The following is an 18,617-nucleotide window of genomic DNA, read 5'->3' as shown; positions in this document are numbered from 1 at the left end:
ATGTCATCTTAGAGAAAAGAATTTATTTTTTTTAAAAGAAAAAACTTCTACTACTACGTTTAGAGCTCTTTGTGTAGCAAAAAAAGAGAGAGGGAGAAAGAACTGAGCCTATCGTTACTACGTATCTGATAGGTTGCCTTACGTTTGGATCCTAGTCTTGCATTTACTAAACAAAGGGCTGTAATTTTTCTGGCCGAGTCGTATAATCTAGTTTATAATCATGTCGTGGTGATGCTCATTATATATCAGAAGTCGTGGTTTTTGGCCGTCATATTTAATTTGTATGCTGAAACTTAAATATTAATGATTTAAAAAAAATGGTAATAATGGAAGTAGGAATCATTTGAGAACCTAGAACTTTCTAAGTTAAATTGCATTACAAAAAACTAAAGCTTTTTGCCTTGTCTTACTGATTTGTTCCTTCTACCAGTTAATTCATAGCCTAGCCTACTAAAATTTCCAAGGCATAATTTATATTTGAGCCTTTTAAGCTTGGAATTCAGAACTATAGTGGCATAATGATCTATTTAACATTTCTTTATAAGATAGATATGTTGAAGTTTTCATTTTCTGGCAAGCTCCTCGCTTGTGCCTGAGTCGGTAGTCGATACTTGCTTTTTATGCAGCTGCATGTTTGCTCAACGTACTCTGTACTTGTGAGGTGTTAAAGCCGTTATGAATATATTGCACCATTGGGGAATAGTTATGTTTTTCAATAATATGGAACATGCTTAGGAGACATCTAGTGGCATTAATGAGCTCAACATTTAAAAAATAAAAGGTTGCTTGAAATGAAAATATAGTGACTGAATTTTATATGATTATGGTGCAGATGAGAACCAATTTAAACTTTAATCAGTTTGCTTTTGAATTTACAAGTTGCTCTGAATGTTATATGTGCCACATATCTTGTCTGCGCAAACTCTCATGTATGTTAGCCTTACGAAGACTTCAAGTTAAACAAAGCCCTTGTAATGTTAAGGTGGTTTTTGCTGTAAACATCTTGTTTCTTCCCTAGCCACGAGCTCTCTGTCAGAGCTCAGAGATCAATTGCATCCCACTGCCTTTATATTTGGCCGTTCCTTCCCTTTTTTTTGCCCTTTTCGGGTCTATCTTTCTCCTCCAGTCAGGAACTGTCTTTTCTCCGTCCTTTATTAGGTTTGATCCATTGTTGGGACGATAACAATTGCCTCCATATTTCTTTTCATCTCGACTATGGAAGGGAATGAGAAGGCGCGGTTAACATGTGACATGGTTCTATAATTTGAATTCAGAATCTTATCGAATTCCATCAAGTAGAATTTTGCATGGACTTGAACCTAGCATTCCTATAGTTGGAAAAGATTGTGTTATCTTTTCTTCTCGTTTGAAGGAAAGGCTAGAGGGGCAATTGTTCGTGGAGAATCCTTGAAGAACCCGTTATATGCACATGAGAAGTCCATTGACCTGGCAATCCCTTAATCAGCGAATCTCCTACAAGTGTTGATTTCCATAATCAACCTCTTAAATGTATTAATTGGCAATCCCATAAAGTGAATCCTAATTCAATCATGAAGCAACATGCGCAAACCCGCTCATTTTGCTCGCTTCCCCTCCTCTTTCTTCTTTTTCTATATTTGTACATATTGGTTTGGTTTGTGGTTGACCATTGAGCCAGTGGGCCTGATTTACATCATAATTTATCGACTGTGAAAGCCTCTTAAACATTCCTTATTTTTTCTTATTTATTTTGATATAGACGTAATACTCCTCGTCGATGAAGTTGAATGTTTAGGTTTATAACTGGTTGTGGCTGGGCTACATAAATTTGAAAACATGGAAATTTTTACTTTTACGGTAAATGAAATTGCATGCGGAAGACTGCATGGCACCGATTGTCATCAAGCACGCTATTTAATCCATGTGCCCTTCTTCTCATATTCTAATTTGATTGGATGTTGTTGCTTGTATGGTCCAATGTCTTCCTGTAATGGCGGCCCTGGAGCAAGATCCAGAAGAAAGTTTGATCAACTTGTCAGATGTGCCTGCTTTCTTTTCCTATCTTTCTTATCGGGCTCGTGTCGCCCTTGTTGATTGCCTGCACCAACTGGACCATGAGGATTTTTACCTTATTTTATTTTGCTTTACGGAGACTTCTAAGAAGATTGCTCATTAGCTAATAGGGATATATCCCATCCTTGAATGAGACTGCACTTATTTGGGGAACCTACTTTACCACGCAATGCTCCAAGCCAAAAAAAACCCGCTCTCCAACATAGGACTGATGTAGGATTTCTGAGCCCCCCTTATAGAAAATCAAACACCAAGGATTCCCATACCCAATTAGAAAGAGCATTACTGTGAGATAACCCAAGCCCTTGTTTCTTGGTGATTTGGTTGCGTACATTCTTCTTTTTGCTACGATCAATGCTACAATACTGGTACAACAATAACACTTGAATATATATATATATATATATATATATATATATATATATATATATATATATATAATTTATTCTGATTTTGTTAGTTGCATTCATACCCACCATATGTAAGATACTATTGTAAAAAAAGAAAAAAATATACCTGTAACAAATGTAGGTTGCAAACATATTTGTGAGATAACCCAAGCGCTGGTTTCTTGATAATTAGGTTGCGATCATTCTTATATTTGCTTCGATCAAAGCTATATTGTTGGTACAATAACAACACTTAAAAAGAAAATATATCTACTCTGATTTTGTTGGCTGCATCTATACTCGTCGTATGTGAAGTATCGTTGTACAAGGAAAAAAAAAAACTGCAACAAATGTAGCTGGTGTTCATTTCTAAAACAAAAATATGTGGCTTGTGTGATGCTCGTAGTTGCTTTCTTTGCTTATATACATAATTTTAATTCTTACGATAGTTTTTCTTTTCCACGCTTGTGAGTTTTAGAGTAATCTCCTCGTCATCATGCAAGCTAAATCAATTGTTCTTTTTCGATGTATGACTCCTTTAGTCCTTTGCTCACAATACAAGATTGTCCTTGTTTGCTACCACTTCCAGCTGCTTCGCCTTCCACCGAGTGCATGAATCTTCGTTGAGGAAGTTATTTACACCTCCGTGGATATTGTTACTAGAAAAAGGAAACTGGATCGGGACTCCAAATGCACATTGGCGATATTCTTGGGTGTGATCGTGATTCCTTCCGGCCTTCATGAGAATGGATCAGTTCCGAGATCCGAATCTTGAAGAAGCCCACATGCTCCCCGATGATCTCCACGTTCCACGTTTCAACCGTTGGCTCTAACAAAAGCTTTCAAAAAAGTGATTCTGATAAAATACCTTAAAAATTCATGAGTCACTTAATTTGGAAGAAAAATGGAAATGAAATGGTTATATGTATATATATATATATATATATGATTGCTGTAGATTTTCCGGTTCCCCTACTAACTTCATGAACAAATAAATTTTTATTATTCTAATTATATTTTTATTTAAATAAAAGTATTAATTTTAACCCTTCCGGTAGGACGATTAAGGCAGCCAAAGGAGAGATCCTCCCACTATAGAGCCCCAGCTTTTTTGCTTCCCTTCTTTTACTTTTATCCACTCCTTTTCTCCCAGCGTCCACCCATAGCGCCGGTACCGGCTATAGCTCTTTCGTTATCATGTCTCCCTTCGTCGAGTAAAATCCAAAAGAAAGGCTGTAGGCGTCTTCTCTTTTACGTTTCTTTTGCTCTGCAAAGCTCAAATCTTGTTGAAGGTGGAGAGAGGTCACCCGCCCCCTTTGCTGTTAAGATCTCGTTCCATTCTGTTTTCTATCTCCTTCCCTCTTCCGATAGGTTATGGATTGAGAAAAACTTGCAAAGATTCCATCTTTGTGTGGTTTGTTTTAATATTTTTTCGTGGTTGTGAATCGTAGGGTCGCAAGTGCTTGTTTCTTGAATAGGTTTGCCAATGCGTTAATTATGGTTCCATATATTTCTGCATTACAGCATCCCAAAAAGGTTTCCATTTGGGGATGAACCTGTACGCCCTAGAAGTGATTTTGCGTTTATTTGCCGCGTCTGAGAAGTTGGATTAGGCCTTTTTGAGAACCCCATTTTTGGTAGGTGTTTACTTCTTTGGTAGGGCTTCAAGCGTCGCCTAAAACTCGTGTTTTGTGGTCTGCCTGCTTATTCAACCCACCAAAGCTCAAATCTTGGAGTGGCTCCTTGGTTCATTTCATGAATTTATTTCGTTATGTGCTTCTTTTTTCCCGGATAATGGGGGAAAAATCTTATTTTGCATCTGCGTGCTTGTAAGACCTTACTTGGATTTCCATCCAAAGAGTTTGCTTCTAGTGTTTCGCGAAACTTTGGTTATTTGTTTTGGATTGAATTCTCGAAAGATCGCCTCTTATAGGGCTTTTCATGCCATACAATGAGTTTTGATTCTCTGAAAAATGGCAACAAAGGGAGAGAATTACAGTGAAGATATAGAAGGAGGGCCACGCCACCTCTTTTCAGATGACAGTGACGGTAGCCTCTGCTTTTCTGATGCAGAGGACCAGTCCTGGCATTCACCATATGGTTCGAATTGTGTTGGTTTGGTATATGACGAGTATCGATTCTCGGGTGCTTCTCATTTGGAGATAGATGGAGTTCAAGAGCCATGCAGAAAATCTAGCTCCTCAGAGTGTTCAGTCGTGGTTGATTTGGAGAGAGGGATTTCAGAAATTAAAGTAAATCAAGATAAGGTTGAGAGGGATTGCAGGATCTGTCATCTCAGTTTGGAGAGTGGTGCCCCGGAGTCGGGCATCCCAATTGTATTGGGCTGTTCTTGCAAGGATGATTTAGCTGCTGCTCACAAGCAATGCGCCGAGACATGGTTTAAAATCAAAGGAAACAAGTAAGTGAAACAACTTATATTTGCATTCTTTATTGTGAAATTATGAACTTTGGTTAGATTCTGCAGCATAGCTTGGGGGACGCAGGATTTGCTTTTCAATACTTCATATTCGATTTTCTGTCTTTCGTTGTATCTGTTGCTACAGTGCTTCATTTTTTTTCTGGATATTGCTTGCTTCTTTTATGCTCATTGAATGAGGATAGCCATTGAATCAAAAAAAAAAAGAAAAGAGGATAGCCTTAAACCATAATTTGATGTTTTCAGGGCTGCATAGATTTTGATGATCATTTATCTGCAATTTGCCAAAATCTCCATGGTAGAATGCAATAGGCTGAGTTATGTGATGACTCCTGGAAAGGTTTTGCAGGATATGCTGTTTGTTGCTTATTCTTGGAACTCGGGAATTAAATCAATGTCCACATGATAATAGAAACTTATATGAGAAGCATGTTCCTTCTTTACTGAAAAAAAGGAGAGAGAAAAGGAAAGTAGGCGGACTATATTAAAGTAGAAGCAGTGGAAAAGTTAAAGTGATAATGTAGGCATTAAGAATCATGGTTGTGATGAATCTGAGGTATTATAGTGATAACAAAAGAGATTAGGGATTTGGCGTTGGGAATAACAGTTTGCCATGTCTCTTTGTTTTCATCCTTCTTCCATTTCCTTTCTCTTTCACTCTCTAATCATCGGAAAAGCAGAGATTTTACATTTTGTTTTTCACGGATGATGCACTCAACCTAGATATGACTAAAAGATGTGGGGCCTGGAGCATCCAATGATCTTGGTAACTGCTTTGGCGATTTCAATTTATGTATTAATAGAACAACACAGTAAGGTGAAGTTGTATAAATTGATAGAATTACATTGACTGGCATAATAACTTATTGTTTTTTGGCAATCTTTCATATTTGCGTCTTCAGCTTTTACAAGGTGTTCTCTATCACATTGTTCCTTGAGAGTTGGCAAACTAGGCTATATGGTGCAGTATTTGCACTCCTCTTGTAGGGAGGCGATTCCATGTTCTAACATGGGGGGTGTGAATGTGTGACCTTGAGTGTTAGCATGCTAAGTCTTCCATCATTTCTATGACATGATTGCTGATGTCCCCATCGTCATTCTAGAAACGCAAAAGGCGCCTTAGAGTTGTTTTTGCCTCGTGATGGGCCTTCAAAGAACAGTGTCAAAGATATCTCCTATAATCATGTTTTTCAATATTTTCGTTTATATTTTCAGAAATTGATTTTGATGAATGCTTGATATATTCAATTTATGATGATAAATGTCCAAGGACAACCTCGTCTTCCTAGATGTGCAGACAACATAATTTACATTTAATTGCTGTCATTTTGGGGCCTGCTTCCCTGCTGTGGTTTGTGCGAGTGACTTTTAGAGGAGATTTATGTCCTTGTATTTGTATAGGAGACTAAACTGACCAGCATAAAAATAACCTTAAAGGGACCAGGCAATTAAGTTGTCCCTTTATTCGGGACTGCTCTATGAATAATGAGCCACAACATGGATGATCAAGTCATCTTCAAGTAGGCGACATGATTTTTATGAGGACAGGTAGATCTCTGTAATGGATTACCTCGGTGTTTCTTTTCCTCCAATCTTCATTAAGTAAATGAAATTGCTAACTTTTAACTTATTGCTTTGCAAGATTTAAGAAGTTAGATTTCACTCCATGTCTACAGGTTAATTATTGCATTTTTATAAAGTGTCTCATCCAACAAGCCATCTTATTGATGTTGTCACTGAAAAATGATACTGTGGCTTAACTGGTAACTTGCTGAATATCCTGAAGTAGAGGTTTCAGGAAGGCACCAGTTGCTTGTGTCATCCTGCTACCCGGCATTTTACTGTCTGATCACCCTGAGGCTCACCTCTTTTTATGTCTGTAGAGTTGTTACGGAAGTTGAAAAATATGTAAGTGGTCGAGTTTCTTCAATTCTGGCTGTAACAAATTTTATGCAATTGAGACAATCATGTTCCATAATTTGGATTACAGAGATGCACTGCTTGCTGCGTATTATGCTCTCCCTATTCTTCATTTATTTTGATTTTTATTTTCTCTTTTATTTTTCTTGATGTCTATCTTTGGTCAGTTATCTCACTACAATCCTCTCCTGCTTGTGTTGTAACATTTTTGTTCAGCTTCTGCTGAATTAGTAATTACCTTGCAACACAATGCCTGACAGTTTTTACTGGGAAATGTAAATTTAGAGAAGAGACAATGTCTCATAGAGTTGGAGTTCAGCATGACATATTTTGCTAGTGGTTCTATTCAAGGTCAAAATGGTGTCTCCTAGAATCATCTTATCTTCCCCCTCTATCACATCATTGCATGAAAACATGATACAAAATTATGGAAAAACCAAATTGACAAATTATGTTATATATATTTCTCGCCTGTATTAACTTGGGCCCTTCCCAATATGTGATGCCTAACAATTATTATGTTTTGATGTGCTCATCAACTGTGCGGTCCCCTTATGCATTGTCTTAAAATATTTATGTTTATTAGCATCCAAAATTTTTGAGCCTCACTTGTTCTGGACATATTATTTCAGAACCTGTGAGATTTGTGGCTCAACTGCACGGAATGTGGTTGGTACCGGCGAAACTGAGTTTATCGAGCAGTGGAATGAAGAAAGCAATGCTGCTGCACCACCTGCATCACCATCGGAAACCCAAAGCTTTTGGCAGGGGCGTCGGTTCCTCAACTTCTTGCTTGCATGCATGGTTTTTGCCTTTGTTATCTCCTGGCTTTTTCATTTTAATGCTCCTGGCTGAGTCCACTACCAGTTGCAAGGGTTCCCCAGTTTATCATAAGAAAGTTGTCTCTATGGCTAACAGGAACCCATTGGCAGTTTCATTACAAAAAAATCCGGGGAAGATTTGGTGACAGAACCATGATGCCTCCGAATAGTAGGAAAATGTCTGTTGAGCTCGTTGCGAGGGCAGGTAAAATAACCAGACGCCTCGTATTGGGTGTCAAAAATCCCCCTGCAAGTTCTTTGAGTAGAGAAAAAGATCAGGCCAACAAACCATGATGCTGCCTATCAGGAGTCAGATTGCTGATATGTTTTCCTTTCTTGCCCCCCCCCCCCCCCCTTTTTTCCTTGATAGCCCTTTTATGAGCTTTATTCTAGGTGTTTGATGAGTATGACCATGCTTTAATTTTCAGTTATGCCATTATTTCATCAAAAAAAAGAAGTTAATGCCATTATTAACTCGCAATCCTTTTTCTTAGCTATACTTGCTTGCAATCCGAACTTATATGTCCTCTCAGCTGCCCACATTCCAAGCGTTAGAAAATTAGAAGTTGCAAATGTATCCATTTACAAGTCAGCTTACGTATTTGCATTAATTGTTGGAGCTTATTCTGACCTTGCGCCCGAGTTGCACCTACCGGTAATACCTATTCTTCGTGGATGCGCACTAATTTTGCTGGTAAACTAGATGGGATCATGCTCGGATGGCCGAGTGAGGGTAGGCTCTGCTCCCTTTCTCAAAAGAAAAACCTATTCTTCTGCAGCTAAGAAATATTAAAGAACCACCGTTTTACGTACACACATATGCATGAACTAAAATACAACTGGGGGTCCTGAACCTTTTTAGTCCGAGAGAAATACCGTCGGAACAACCAGGCCCAAATAGGGGTGTTAATGGTAACAAAAATCCTATGGTGGCACACCATAGAATATAATATCAAATGGGGAGGCTTATTATTTTGCCACATTTTTTCTAACGTCCGTCTTAAAGAGGAAACCCCAATATTGAATCGAAATAGGATTCTTTCTACAGACTCCTTCAGCTATGTGACTCAAAAAAAAAAAAAATCCAGATAATACGCAATACACAATATATTGTCAGAAGATACACACCTAGCAAATTAATTATTTGACATCCCAATACACATCTTTAGATAAATTGATACATAGTTTTAATAATCTGGTGTTTACTAGTGCACACTATATGGCCAGATGATATACACCCAGTAAAATAATCATTCAGTGTCTTAGTGCATACTTCTGGATAAATCGATACACAATTTATAGAACATAGCGTTCACCAACACACATTACATGGTTAATTGATACATACCTAGTAAAATAATTATCTAGCATTCTAATATGCACATTTAGATAAATCGATATATAATTTTTAAAAGATGGTGTTTATAATACACAATACATTGTTAGATGATACACATTTGTTGGCTTTTCGATACATACTATAAGCTTCTTTACTGCATACCTAGTAGCAACCCAATATGCCTCTCTAAATAAATTAATACGCAGTTGTCAAAAGATGATGTTCACTAATACATAGTGCATGATTAGATGATACATGCCTCATCCAATGTTTCAATACACAGCTTCAAGTAAATCGATGCACAGTTTTCAAAATATAGTATTCACGAGTACATATTATATAGCTAGATGATACACACTTAGCAAAATAGTCATTCAGCATTCCAATACACATCTCTAAGTAAATCAATACCTAGTTTTTAGAACATAGTGTTAACCAGTACACAATATGTTGCCAAATGATATACACTTATTGGCTTTCTGATATATATTATGAGCTTTTTTGATCCTACAAAAAATAGAGGACTTTGGAGGAGAAAGAGACTAGGGAAGGAGAAAGAAGATCTCACGGAGGAGAGAGACGACTTGATAAGAAAAAGGACGAATAGAGAGGCCTAACAAGGAAGAAGAGAGAATGCGGACGAATGACCTTTCTTTAGCATGCATTTTTTTTTCTTTTTTTCTTTATTTTTTAAAGCCATATGACCTGTAGACTTCATTAGTAATAGGAGTCATGTTCCGATTTAACTTTTAGGTTTTCTCTTTAAGATAAGCGCTAGAAAAAAAGACATGGCAAAATATCCCGTACGATATTTTCTAGTGCACACACCAAAGGATTTTTTTCTTTCATATTAATGGAGGCCAACAATGTGCAAACCTAATTTGAAAGTGACTCTGAATACAGGATTTGCATATAAAAAAAACAAAAACAAGACAATAAGCTACTGCATTGGGCTTGGATTTCAAAAAGAGTCCCGAAAGTCTTATTGGATTGGGTGAAATGCAATCTGATTCTGTTGTTGGATTGGGTAATATATCCATATCATACTCCATCAAATTCTTATCCATGTTTTATATGTTTATGGTTAGAAGTTGTTAATAACATTTTTTTTTCATAATATATAAGTTGGATTTAATATTTTGAGCTTAATTATGGTAGGAATATTTTTATTTAGGTAAGTTGCATGGATACTTAGGTAACAAAAACACCAACTTAATAAATACCCATTTTCGTATTTTAGCATTTTGGATGCAAAATAACGTATCAAATTCCTGATTTCTACCCTAAATCCGACTCAACACTCGATTTTTTTTTTGGTTACGATAGTGCATGCGATATTGGATGTAGATATAGACTCTTAATTGGATATGGATTTTCGTTCGGATCTAATATATATTTTAGGTTTGGGCGTGGATGAACTAAATCCGACCCGAATCCGCTGACACCCCAAACCCGCTGTAAGTTGCACTACTGCACTCTCCTTGCCAAGGCCCGAAACGATCCGCCCACAAGTCTCGAGCCCACTGCATTTAAGTCCACGATCTCATCCGACTAATCCCCACTCCTTACCTAAAACCCTATACTAGAGAGAGATAGAGAGAGGGGGCCCGAAGGTTTTGTACGTCCTCGAATCCTCGCGGTTGATCTCTCTCCATCTTTCATTCCGTCGGGACTGCGCCCGCTCTCCTGGTATGTCGTCAATCTTGGCTTCATTTTTTTAGAGCTTGCAGGAATTTGTTTTAATGTTCACTTGGGTATGAACCCTTGAATTTTATCTATATACGAGGGTTTTCCGGCCGATTTCAGTTTTTTTTCTTTCAAGAAGATGATTAATCTTCCGCACTAACGAACGATATCCTCTCTTCTTGGATCATCAGCGGTAGATGCTTGTCTGAGAAAATTTTGTTTCGTTTAGTTTGGTTTGGCGATTGTTCTCTCCTTCTGGATCTTTTTGGATTTCGAAAAACAATGAGGTTTTGTGGATCTGATTCGGGCAATCTCCGCGTTTTCGGACTTTTAATGCAGCAATAGCCTTCTTGCTTTTCTTTTTTTGTTCTGTTAACGCCTTTTTTTGCTTTTCTTTGTTTCTTCTGAATTTTAATGTTGTGATATCTTCTTGATGAGGTTCTTGATCTTTTCTTGGTTCTCTTGGAATTTTTATGTGGTAGTACTTCTGTTTGAGACCCTTTTCTTGATCGCGCAGTTAATGCTTCTTTCCTGATGTACCCATATTTTCTTGGAATTTTACGCGGTGATTCCTTTTTTTCGGTTTTCTTGATTGTTCAGGTGGAGGATATAACGATGGCTGCTAAAAATGGCTCAACGACTATTGAGAAAGAGCAGGTATTCCGGCATTCTTGACAGACTCATAATCTTTTTTATTAGGCATTTTCAAGAAAACAAAGAAATGATTGAAAGAGCAAAAAATAAAAAATTCCCATTTGTAGTTGGATGTGCACCATTGTTTGCTCGACTTAATTTCTTGTCACCTGTATCCTGCCTCTAAAGTGTTTGCCGAGGTCTCTACAAGAGGCTGCATGCATGATAATGCATAGGCATCAATTATCCTGTCTTATCAATTTGTGGGTGGATGTGTAGATCCTGCTCAACCGTTGTTTTCTATCCAAAGTCAAAGTCCCTTCCTTGGTTCAGCGATGTGCTTATTATATATTCCTGTGGAAAAGTTCTAAAACTGTTTTTTTAATCAAGTCTGAATGTGGTCATCTTTGTGATGCTGTGAAAATTATTTTCTGGTGTGTGCTATGTGAGGCAGAAATTTCGAAAAAATGACTCAATTAGTTGTTTTAACTTTCTTGTCAACAAGGTTGCATGTTTCTGCAGAGACTACTTGTTATGCTCCTGTAAGATTTTGTGCATTGCTAAATTTGATTTTAATGGATTAAAATGGCTGCTTAATTGGAAGCATGTTCTGTTCATCATCTTTTCAGTGATAGGTGACTGATATTGACAATTTTATTCGTGATTCTTAAGTATAAGTTGTTATTCCTTTTCTCTAGCTCATCATATTGACCTTTTGCAGATATTTGGAATGGCAGAGCAAGAGATGGAGTACAGGGTAGATCTTTTTAACAGGTAATACGATCTTAAATTTTGAATTTTGCAGATGCTGCATGCCATCCTCTTCCTGTATATATATCATCGTAAATTATGCTTTATTAGCCTTTTTATTTTGTCATCTCATTCCTTAAATTTTGTTCCAGAGTTACCAGTTTCTTAAGCTTCACCCTCCTGTTTTCTCTGCTTATTCCCCCTCCCCTATGTGTACGTGGCATGAATTGCATAACAAGACGTATGTAGGAAGTGTTGATAGAAGAAGATGTATAAATTCATTTATTATAGGTTAATATGGTACGACTTCCACTTCTTTAACAGGATAAGTCTGGTAATAAGTTTTAATTGCCAAGACCTTCCCAAAGGTGAGATGCGCTAACACCATGCCTGACAAAATAGTGAAACACAATCAAGGCCATGCCAGAAAAAAAAAAGTAACTTCAGTGAGTGTTGGTTACTTGGGATAGTGAATCTTCGCCTTTCTCTCTAATTGATATATTTATTGCCTTTTGATTTTTAAAACAATATGCTGCGAATATTGAGATATATTAACAACAGTATTGGTATCAATGGGCATTCTGGGCTTACTCTATAACAAAAAATAACTAGAAAATTCCTGGAAGTCAGGACATAATAATAACAATAGTGAAAGTGAGTTTTGAAAGCATTAGTTTCTGTCTTCTGTTGATAGTAAAATGAACATTGCTTGTTAGATTGTCTTGATTTGTTTTATGTTTTGTTGTATCTGATCAATAGTTAGGCTGTTCATGACTTTTTATTGCTCATCATCTGTTTTTGCAACCTTTGGGACACTTGGTTTGCCCTTAAGATAGACTATGAACTTTTATGTAACCCTTGCTTAAATCTTTTGGTTTCTCAAATTTATATTGTGATTAAAGGGTAAATTAGCATTTTTGTGTTTTCTAAATTTCTTTAATAGGACATAATTTTTATCACTAACTGCAAGTTCTAATTAGGCATTCCAATCTGACTGCTCCAATCTAAGCAGGATAGAGTAGGATGTTCAAGAAGGTATAGAAAACATGGCTACTCAAGAGATATATAGATTCATGAAAGCTTGAATTGTTTTGGCAGTTTATTGATCATTCATTAGTAATTCTTTCCAAAAGATTCGATTGGTTTAAACTTGTCCCAAAATGGTAGTGTTGCAAGTGGATTCTTTGTGTAAAGGATTATCAACTGTTTGAGGGGTAACATTGAAGTAGAGCATGTTATCCTAAATCCTTTTCTTCTACTGGACCTCCTTTAGCCTGTGGCTCAAGGAAGGTGGGTGAATGTTTGGAGTGGCCAGTCTAATTAGACTCTTTGCAGAAGGTATAGGGTCATCATAAGCTAGATAGATGCTTCACCATCTAAACTTGAGGTGAAAAGATAAATGAAAGGATGATAGTTAGGAGCTCATGATTGTTATAAAAATGAACACATTGTTGTATATTGAGGAGGAATCAAGATAAATAAATGACAGAGATTAGCAAAGATTAGAGTTGGCCTAAATTTTGTCAATATGTGGAAAAATTGTACATATTGTAAGTTTAAGATATGAACTTTAATTTGCAAGGAGGTCAATTTGTGAATACTTAAATTGATAGTTGTTAAGGAAGCCCCTGCTCGGTTGTTTGAACAAGCGTCCATCAATTTGTGAAAATACGAACTATTCATGTTATGATCAAGTACTTCTATCAGTGTCCAGAAATCAGGTAGGAGTAAGGAGCAACAGCCATTTCAACTGGTGTCTCTAGTTAGCAAATAGCACCATAGGTCAGGGGATGGACCTCAAAGCATGAGAACATGGTAGAGTCCTAACAGAATTTCTTTATATTTATTCTTTACCTTTTTTGGTTGGGGAGCCTGACATGGGGAGGGTGGGCCTACAGATCCAACTTCCATGATTTATTTGATGTGATCCTTAACATATAGGGTTTTTATATCAGTGTTGCTACCTTAGCATCTTAACTTGTTATTTAAAAGAGTTACGTACAAAGTGCAATTTCAAATAGAAGGTGCATGAAAGTAGTTGAATTGTTTCGCTAACAATAGTTCATGGATTAATGAGGAGTGGGTCATCTATGAGTAGTCATCAAATAAAATGCTTGCTCTTTTATCCTTTCACTTTTTCCCCAAAAAAGTTACCATGTTGGAAACTGGGCGTTGGAGAATGCAAGAAACAAAAGCAGCAAGCAGTGATGTCTACCCATAATTTGGAAGACATGAAGGTCTTCTGGAAATACATGGCAGGTTACTATATTTACCATGCATTCCCAAGTTTTAGAGGAGCCACATTATAAAAGATATAGTGAGCACATTGCCTGAGATATGGAGGTTTTTTCTATTGGGACATATGAATATATTTTTCATGGTAACTACCAAGGTCCGCCATACCGGTCCGGATCGGCGTACCGGTGGCCGGCCGGACCGGTACGGTACCGGTCCGGACCGGTACCGTACCGGTCCGGACCACTTTCTTTCCCATCAAAAAAAAAAAAAACCACAGCGAGGCGCAGTGGTTCCCCCCCCCCAAAAAAAAACACCGTACCGGTGCGAACCGGCCGGTTCGCACCGGTACGAGGCCGGTACCAAGCGGTACCGGCCGGTACCGGCCGGTACGGTCTCCGTACCGGCCGGTTCACAGAAGAAAACCGGAAATACCGGTTTTCATCTGTGTCCGGTACCGGTCAGGGACCGGACCGGTACGTACCGGCCCGTACGGGCCGGTACGGACCGGTACGGCATTCCTTGGTAACTACTGTTAAAATGCCATCTGCTTAATCAAAAAGGATGCCTCATGTACAGCCCACATTAAATCAATGATTCAAATCCCATGGGATGGAGCTGTCCCAATTTTTCTATAGAACGGGATGTCGGTGTTGCTACCTTAGCATCTTAACTTGTTATTTAAAAGAGTTACTAACAAAGTGAAATTTCAAATAGAAGGTGCATTAAAGTACTTGAATTGTGTCGCTAACAATAGTTCATGGATTAATGAGTGGGTCATCTATGAGTAGTCATCAAATAAAATGCTTGCTCTTTGATCCTTTCACTTTTTCCAAAAAAAAGGTTACCATGTTGGAAACTGGGCATTGGAGAATGCAAGAAACAAAAGCAGCAAGCAGTGGTGTCTACCCATAATTTGGAAGATATGAAGGTCTTCTGGAAATACATGGTGGGTTGCTATATTTACCATGCATTTCCAAGTTTTAGAGGAGCCACGTTATAAAAGGTATACTGAGCACATTGCCGAGATATGAAGGTTTTTTCTGTTGGGACATTTGAAAATATTTTTCATGGTAACTACTGTTAAAATGCCAACTGCTTAATCAAAAACGATGCCTCATGTGCTGTATACCCACCTTAGATCAATGATTCAAATCCCATGGGATGGAGTTGTCCCGAATTTTCTATAGAACGGGATGCGTTGCAGTCCTCTCCTGCCCTCACATTTGGGATAGGTGATGTTCTGGGATGCACGGAAAGTGTTTCTGGGACAACAACGGGATAGTCCCATCCCAACACTTGGGATGTTGCCACATCCCAACGTCCCGTGAGACATCCCACACGGACTTAAATCTTTGCCTGCAATAACATGTCAGAAATTATTTCTTTAATTATGTTTTTAGTCCTTTTTCATGCTAAACATCTTAAAGTTATATTTTTAGCTTACTTTTCCGGAAATTAATTTTTAAAGTTTGAATATATTGGATTGATTACTTTGCTGTCTGGTATTTCTTACATCGAACACAATTAACTGTGTATTGAGAGTCCTTTTTTTTAAAATGTAGCTCATACCCACAACACAATATGATATTTGATGTTACATTGTTCCTTTTCCTTCAGAAAATCATGTATGAAATTATAGTCTTAATGCATACTTTTTTGAACTCATTCTAAAATATTTATTCATTTTCCATACTAGTGAGCTTAAAATGATATGGAGGTGGTCTTTGTGTTGCTTACAAGGATACAAAAGAAACCACCAGAATATTTTTTTTAGTTTTTGACAATTTTTTTCTTTTCTAACGTTTGGTACAGGCTTACCAAGATATGTTTTGACAAATGTATCGATAAAAGGTATGTTGGAATTTGATGAACTCTTCTCTAACCTCCTGATTCTCTTTTAAGATCCAGAATCACAATTCTCCATTCATTTTTTAAATACATATCTATATTCCTTTGAATTGACTTTGGATGTATACCAATTGATCAATCTATTAATGTGAGTTGACGTGGTAGGTTTATGTGCCCTTGAATATTACTTTTAATACATATCAATGAATCAGCATGTCTCTATGAATTAACAACGCAGATTGATGCTCCCCCACCCCCCCAATATATATATATATATATATATATATATATATATATATATATATATATATATATATATATATATATATATATATATATATATATATAAAGAAGGTTGATGTGTTGGTAATCCAACAACACACTGGTAACATACGGTTAATCTTGTGTGCACTCTGCAAGTGTAGCCTTTTATTCATTTATGGGATGAATATCTTGAAAATGTCTTGGTTGTTTTTAACATATTCAAGAATATTCAACCTCAAATACCCTCCATGTCTTATGTCCAGGTATAAGGAATCTGAGCTCAATATGGGTGAGAATAGTTGCATTGACCGTTGTGTTTCAAAATATTGGCAAGTAAGTTGTATTATTTGTGTGAAATTGCTTTAACTTGTTTTTTACATGGGGCATAATTGTATTTATGGATTGCTTATCTTTTGCTTTTTTTTAAGAACAACAATTGTAGTGACAGAGTAGAATCGAATGAGAATAGTTTGACAATCATATGTTTCAAATCTTCGACTAAGACCCATTAGAGTGCTCAGAACTTTTGTCCAATTGTCAAATTCCTGGCTTAGTTATATTCCATTTTCACATTTCCCCATCTACTTTGGATTGTGTTGTAATTATTTTTGGTTGTCTATCACATTAAAATACATCGACATGAGCAGTGACATTAATTTATGTTTTGTTTTAACATGGTGAACAAAGTTGTCCTTTCTTAGAGCTATAAGTTTGATTATGATTTGTCTATATCTTGGCAATCTTGTTGAATCTTGAACAATTCAATTCCTTCAATTTTTTGCATGTATCGAACATTATTGCATTGCATTGTGTTTTACCATGGTATACACATAGTTGTCCATTCGCTTGGTTTGATTATGTTTTCCTGACCACTTGACAATCTTGTTGAATTGAACAATTTAAATCCTCAAATTTTCTGTATGGAACATAATTGCAATATCTCAAACCTTTTTTAATCCCTTTTTACTAGAAGTTGATTGCCTGGTCAAATCAGATGCCTGATCAGTATGAACTGCTTCAAGAGTTTGCACAAGCGGTAAATTGAACATCAAGTTCAGTTCTCTTGACTCTTGTAGTGAAGAACCATTACTCTGAAACATATTATAAATTGTCTCTAATGTGGTCTTGCCTGAAGGCTCAAGTGACACATGGGAGCAGAGCAATGCCACTCTATCTATGCGAATTAATACATGTGTATATTAGTCATCCTTTGTCACATGTTTGGCTTATTGTCGTCAGCATGTGGGTTAGTATGGTTGTCAGATCAGGGATGGTTGCGGAAACTATTGCTATGATTACAAAAAGTTATCCCGCATAGGATCACCTTGATGCAGCAACTGTCGTTATGTTGAAAAGGCCTTTGCCATTCAGAGTTCAGCTAAAAATGGGTCAGTCAACAAATAAAATATCAGTTAAAATAAAATAAAATGAAGAGTTCAGGTTATGTTACTGATTCTTAAGAATGCACGCAACTGTATAATTCATGCATTGACACTTAGTCTTTCTGGCCTTTTTGATTTGTCATTTTGTTTTGTTTGGAAATCATCTTGCTATGAAATCTATATGACCGATGCTTATGTGTTAGATTCTGTAGTTGTGTAAACTGAACCATTTTATCATGCTTGTCTTCATTTTTGAAGAGCATATATATTATGAGATTCATGTTATTTTTTAACGATATTATTGGTTATACTTTTTTCCTTAAGTTCTTGTTTATCATTCGAAGATCATGGATGTAAAAGATGGACCTAATTTGGAAATCTCAGTTTTCAGCCGTCTTTTGACTATTTCAGGTGACAAATTTAATAGGGCAGTTGCTTGGTTCCAATCGACCACCAATGTGAAGTAATTGCTGCCTGTTGCAGTTGTTAGTGCATATTTATTACTGCTGGTTTAAGGCATGTGGTGCAAACAAAATATCCTATTGCCAGGATTAAAGGGGAAAATTTACCCGGAACATTACTGGCTGAGAAATAATCCCTGATGCTTGTTTGCCCTGCAAGGAGCCTCTCGTAATGGAATGGCATTTGAGAAAACAACCATCAGAATTCTGCTTGTCTTTCACTTTATATTGTCGGTACATGCATGCGGACGTTTATAACCAGATAGCGAGAAGCTGATGAATTGAGAATTCAGACATGTTTAAATGGGTGCAGGAGATGGTGTCAAGACCATGCTATCGTTATTTATTTATTTATTGATGTTCATGCCAATGGGTTATCCAATGTCTTCTGATTTTC

The 18,617-nt window shown here is 37.0% G+C and overlaps 2 protein-coding genes across 5 annotated transcripts; both read left to right on the top strand.

Annotated features, from left to right (window-relative positions):
• The first annotated feature begins 3,590 nt into the window (after positions 1-3,590).
• On the top strand, positions 3,591-8,112 carry LOC103715504. Its single transcript, XM_008803156.4, has 2 exons — positions 3,591-4,860; positions 7,431-8,112. The coding sequence occupies exons 1-2, from the start codon at positions 4,415-4,417 to the stop codon at positions 7,651-7,653; spliced, it is 669 nt and encodes a 222-aa protein (XP_008801378.1). The 5' UTR covers positions 3,591-4,414; the 3' UTR covers positions 7,654-8,112.
• Positions 8,113-10,496: 2,384 nt separating this feature from the next.
• On the top strand, positions 10,497-18,597 carry LOC103715503 (mitochondrial import inner membrane translocase subunit TIM10-like). 4 transcript variants are annotated; one of them, XM_026807852.2, is made up of 7 exons: positions 10,670-10,712; positions 11,245-11,301; positions 11,999-12,051; positions 16,078-16,116; positions 16,641-16,710; positions 18,171-18,223; positions 18,258-18,478. In XM_026807852.2, the coding sequence occupies exons 1-6, from the start codon at positions 10,701-10,703 to the stop codon at positions 18,219-18,221; spliced, it is 282 nt and encodes a 93-aa protein (XP_026663653.2). In that variant the 5' UTR covers positions 10,670-10,700; the 3' UTR covers positions 18,222-18,223; positions 18,258-18,478. The 4 variants fall into 4 exon arrangements, with proteins under 4 accessions (XP_008801374.1, XP_038988143.1, XP_026663653.2 ...); XM_008803152.3 differs by lacking the exon at positions 10,670-10,712 and adding an exon at positions 10,497-10,647 and having other exon boundaries at positions 18,171-18,597; XM_039132214.1 differs by lacking the exon at positions 10,670-10,712 and adding an exon at positions 10,719-10,837 and having other exon boundaries at positions 18,171-18,597.
• Positions 18,598-18,617: the final 20 nt, after the last annotated feature.

The sequence above is a fragment of the Phoenix dactylifera genome, chromosome 12, assembly GCF_009389715.1.
Source record: "Phoenix dactylifera cultivar Barhee BC4 chromosome 12, palm_55x_up_171113_PBpolish2nd_filt_p, whole genome shotgun sequence".
NCBI lineage: Eukaryota > Viridiplantae > Streptophyta > Magnoliopsida > Arecales > Arecaceae > Phoenix > Phoenix dactylifera.
This window is presented reverse-complemented; position numbering and strand designations above follow the sequence as displayed.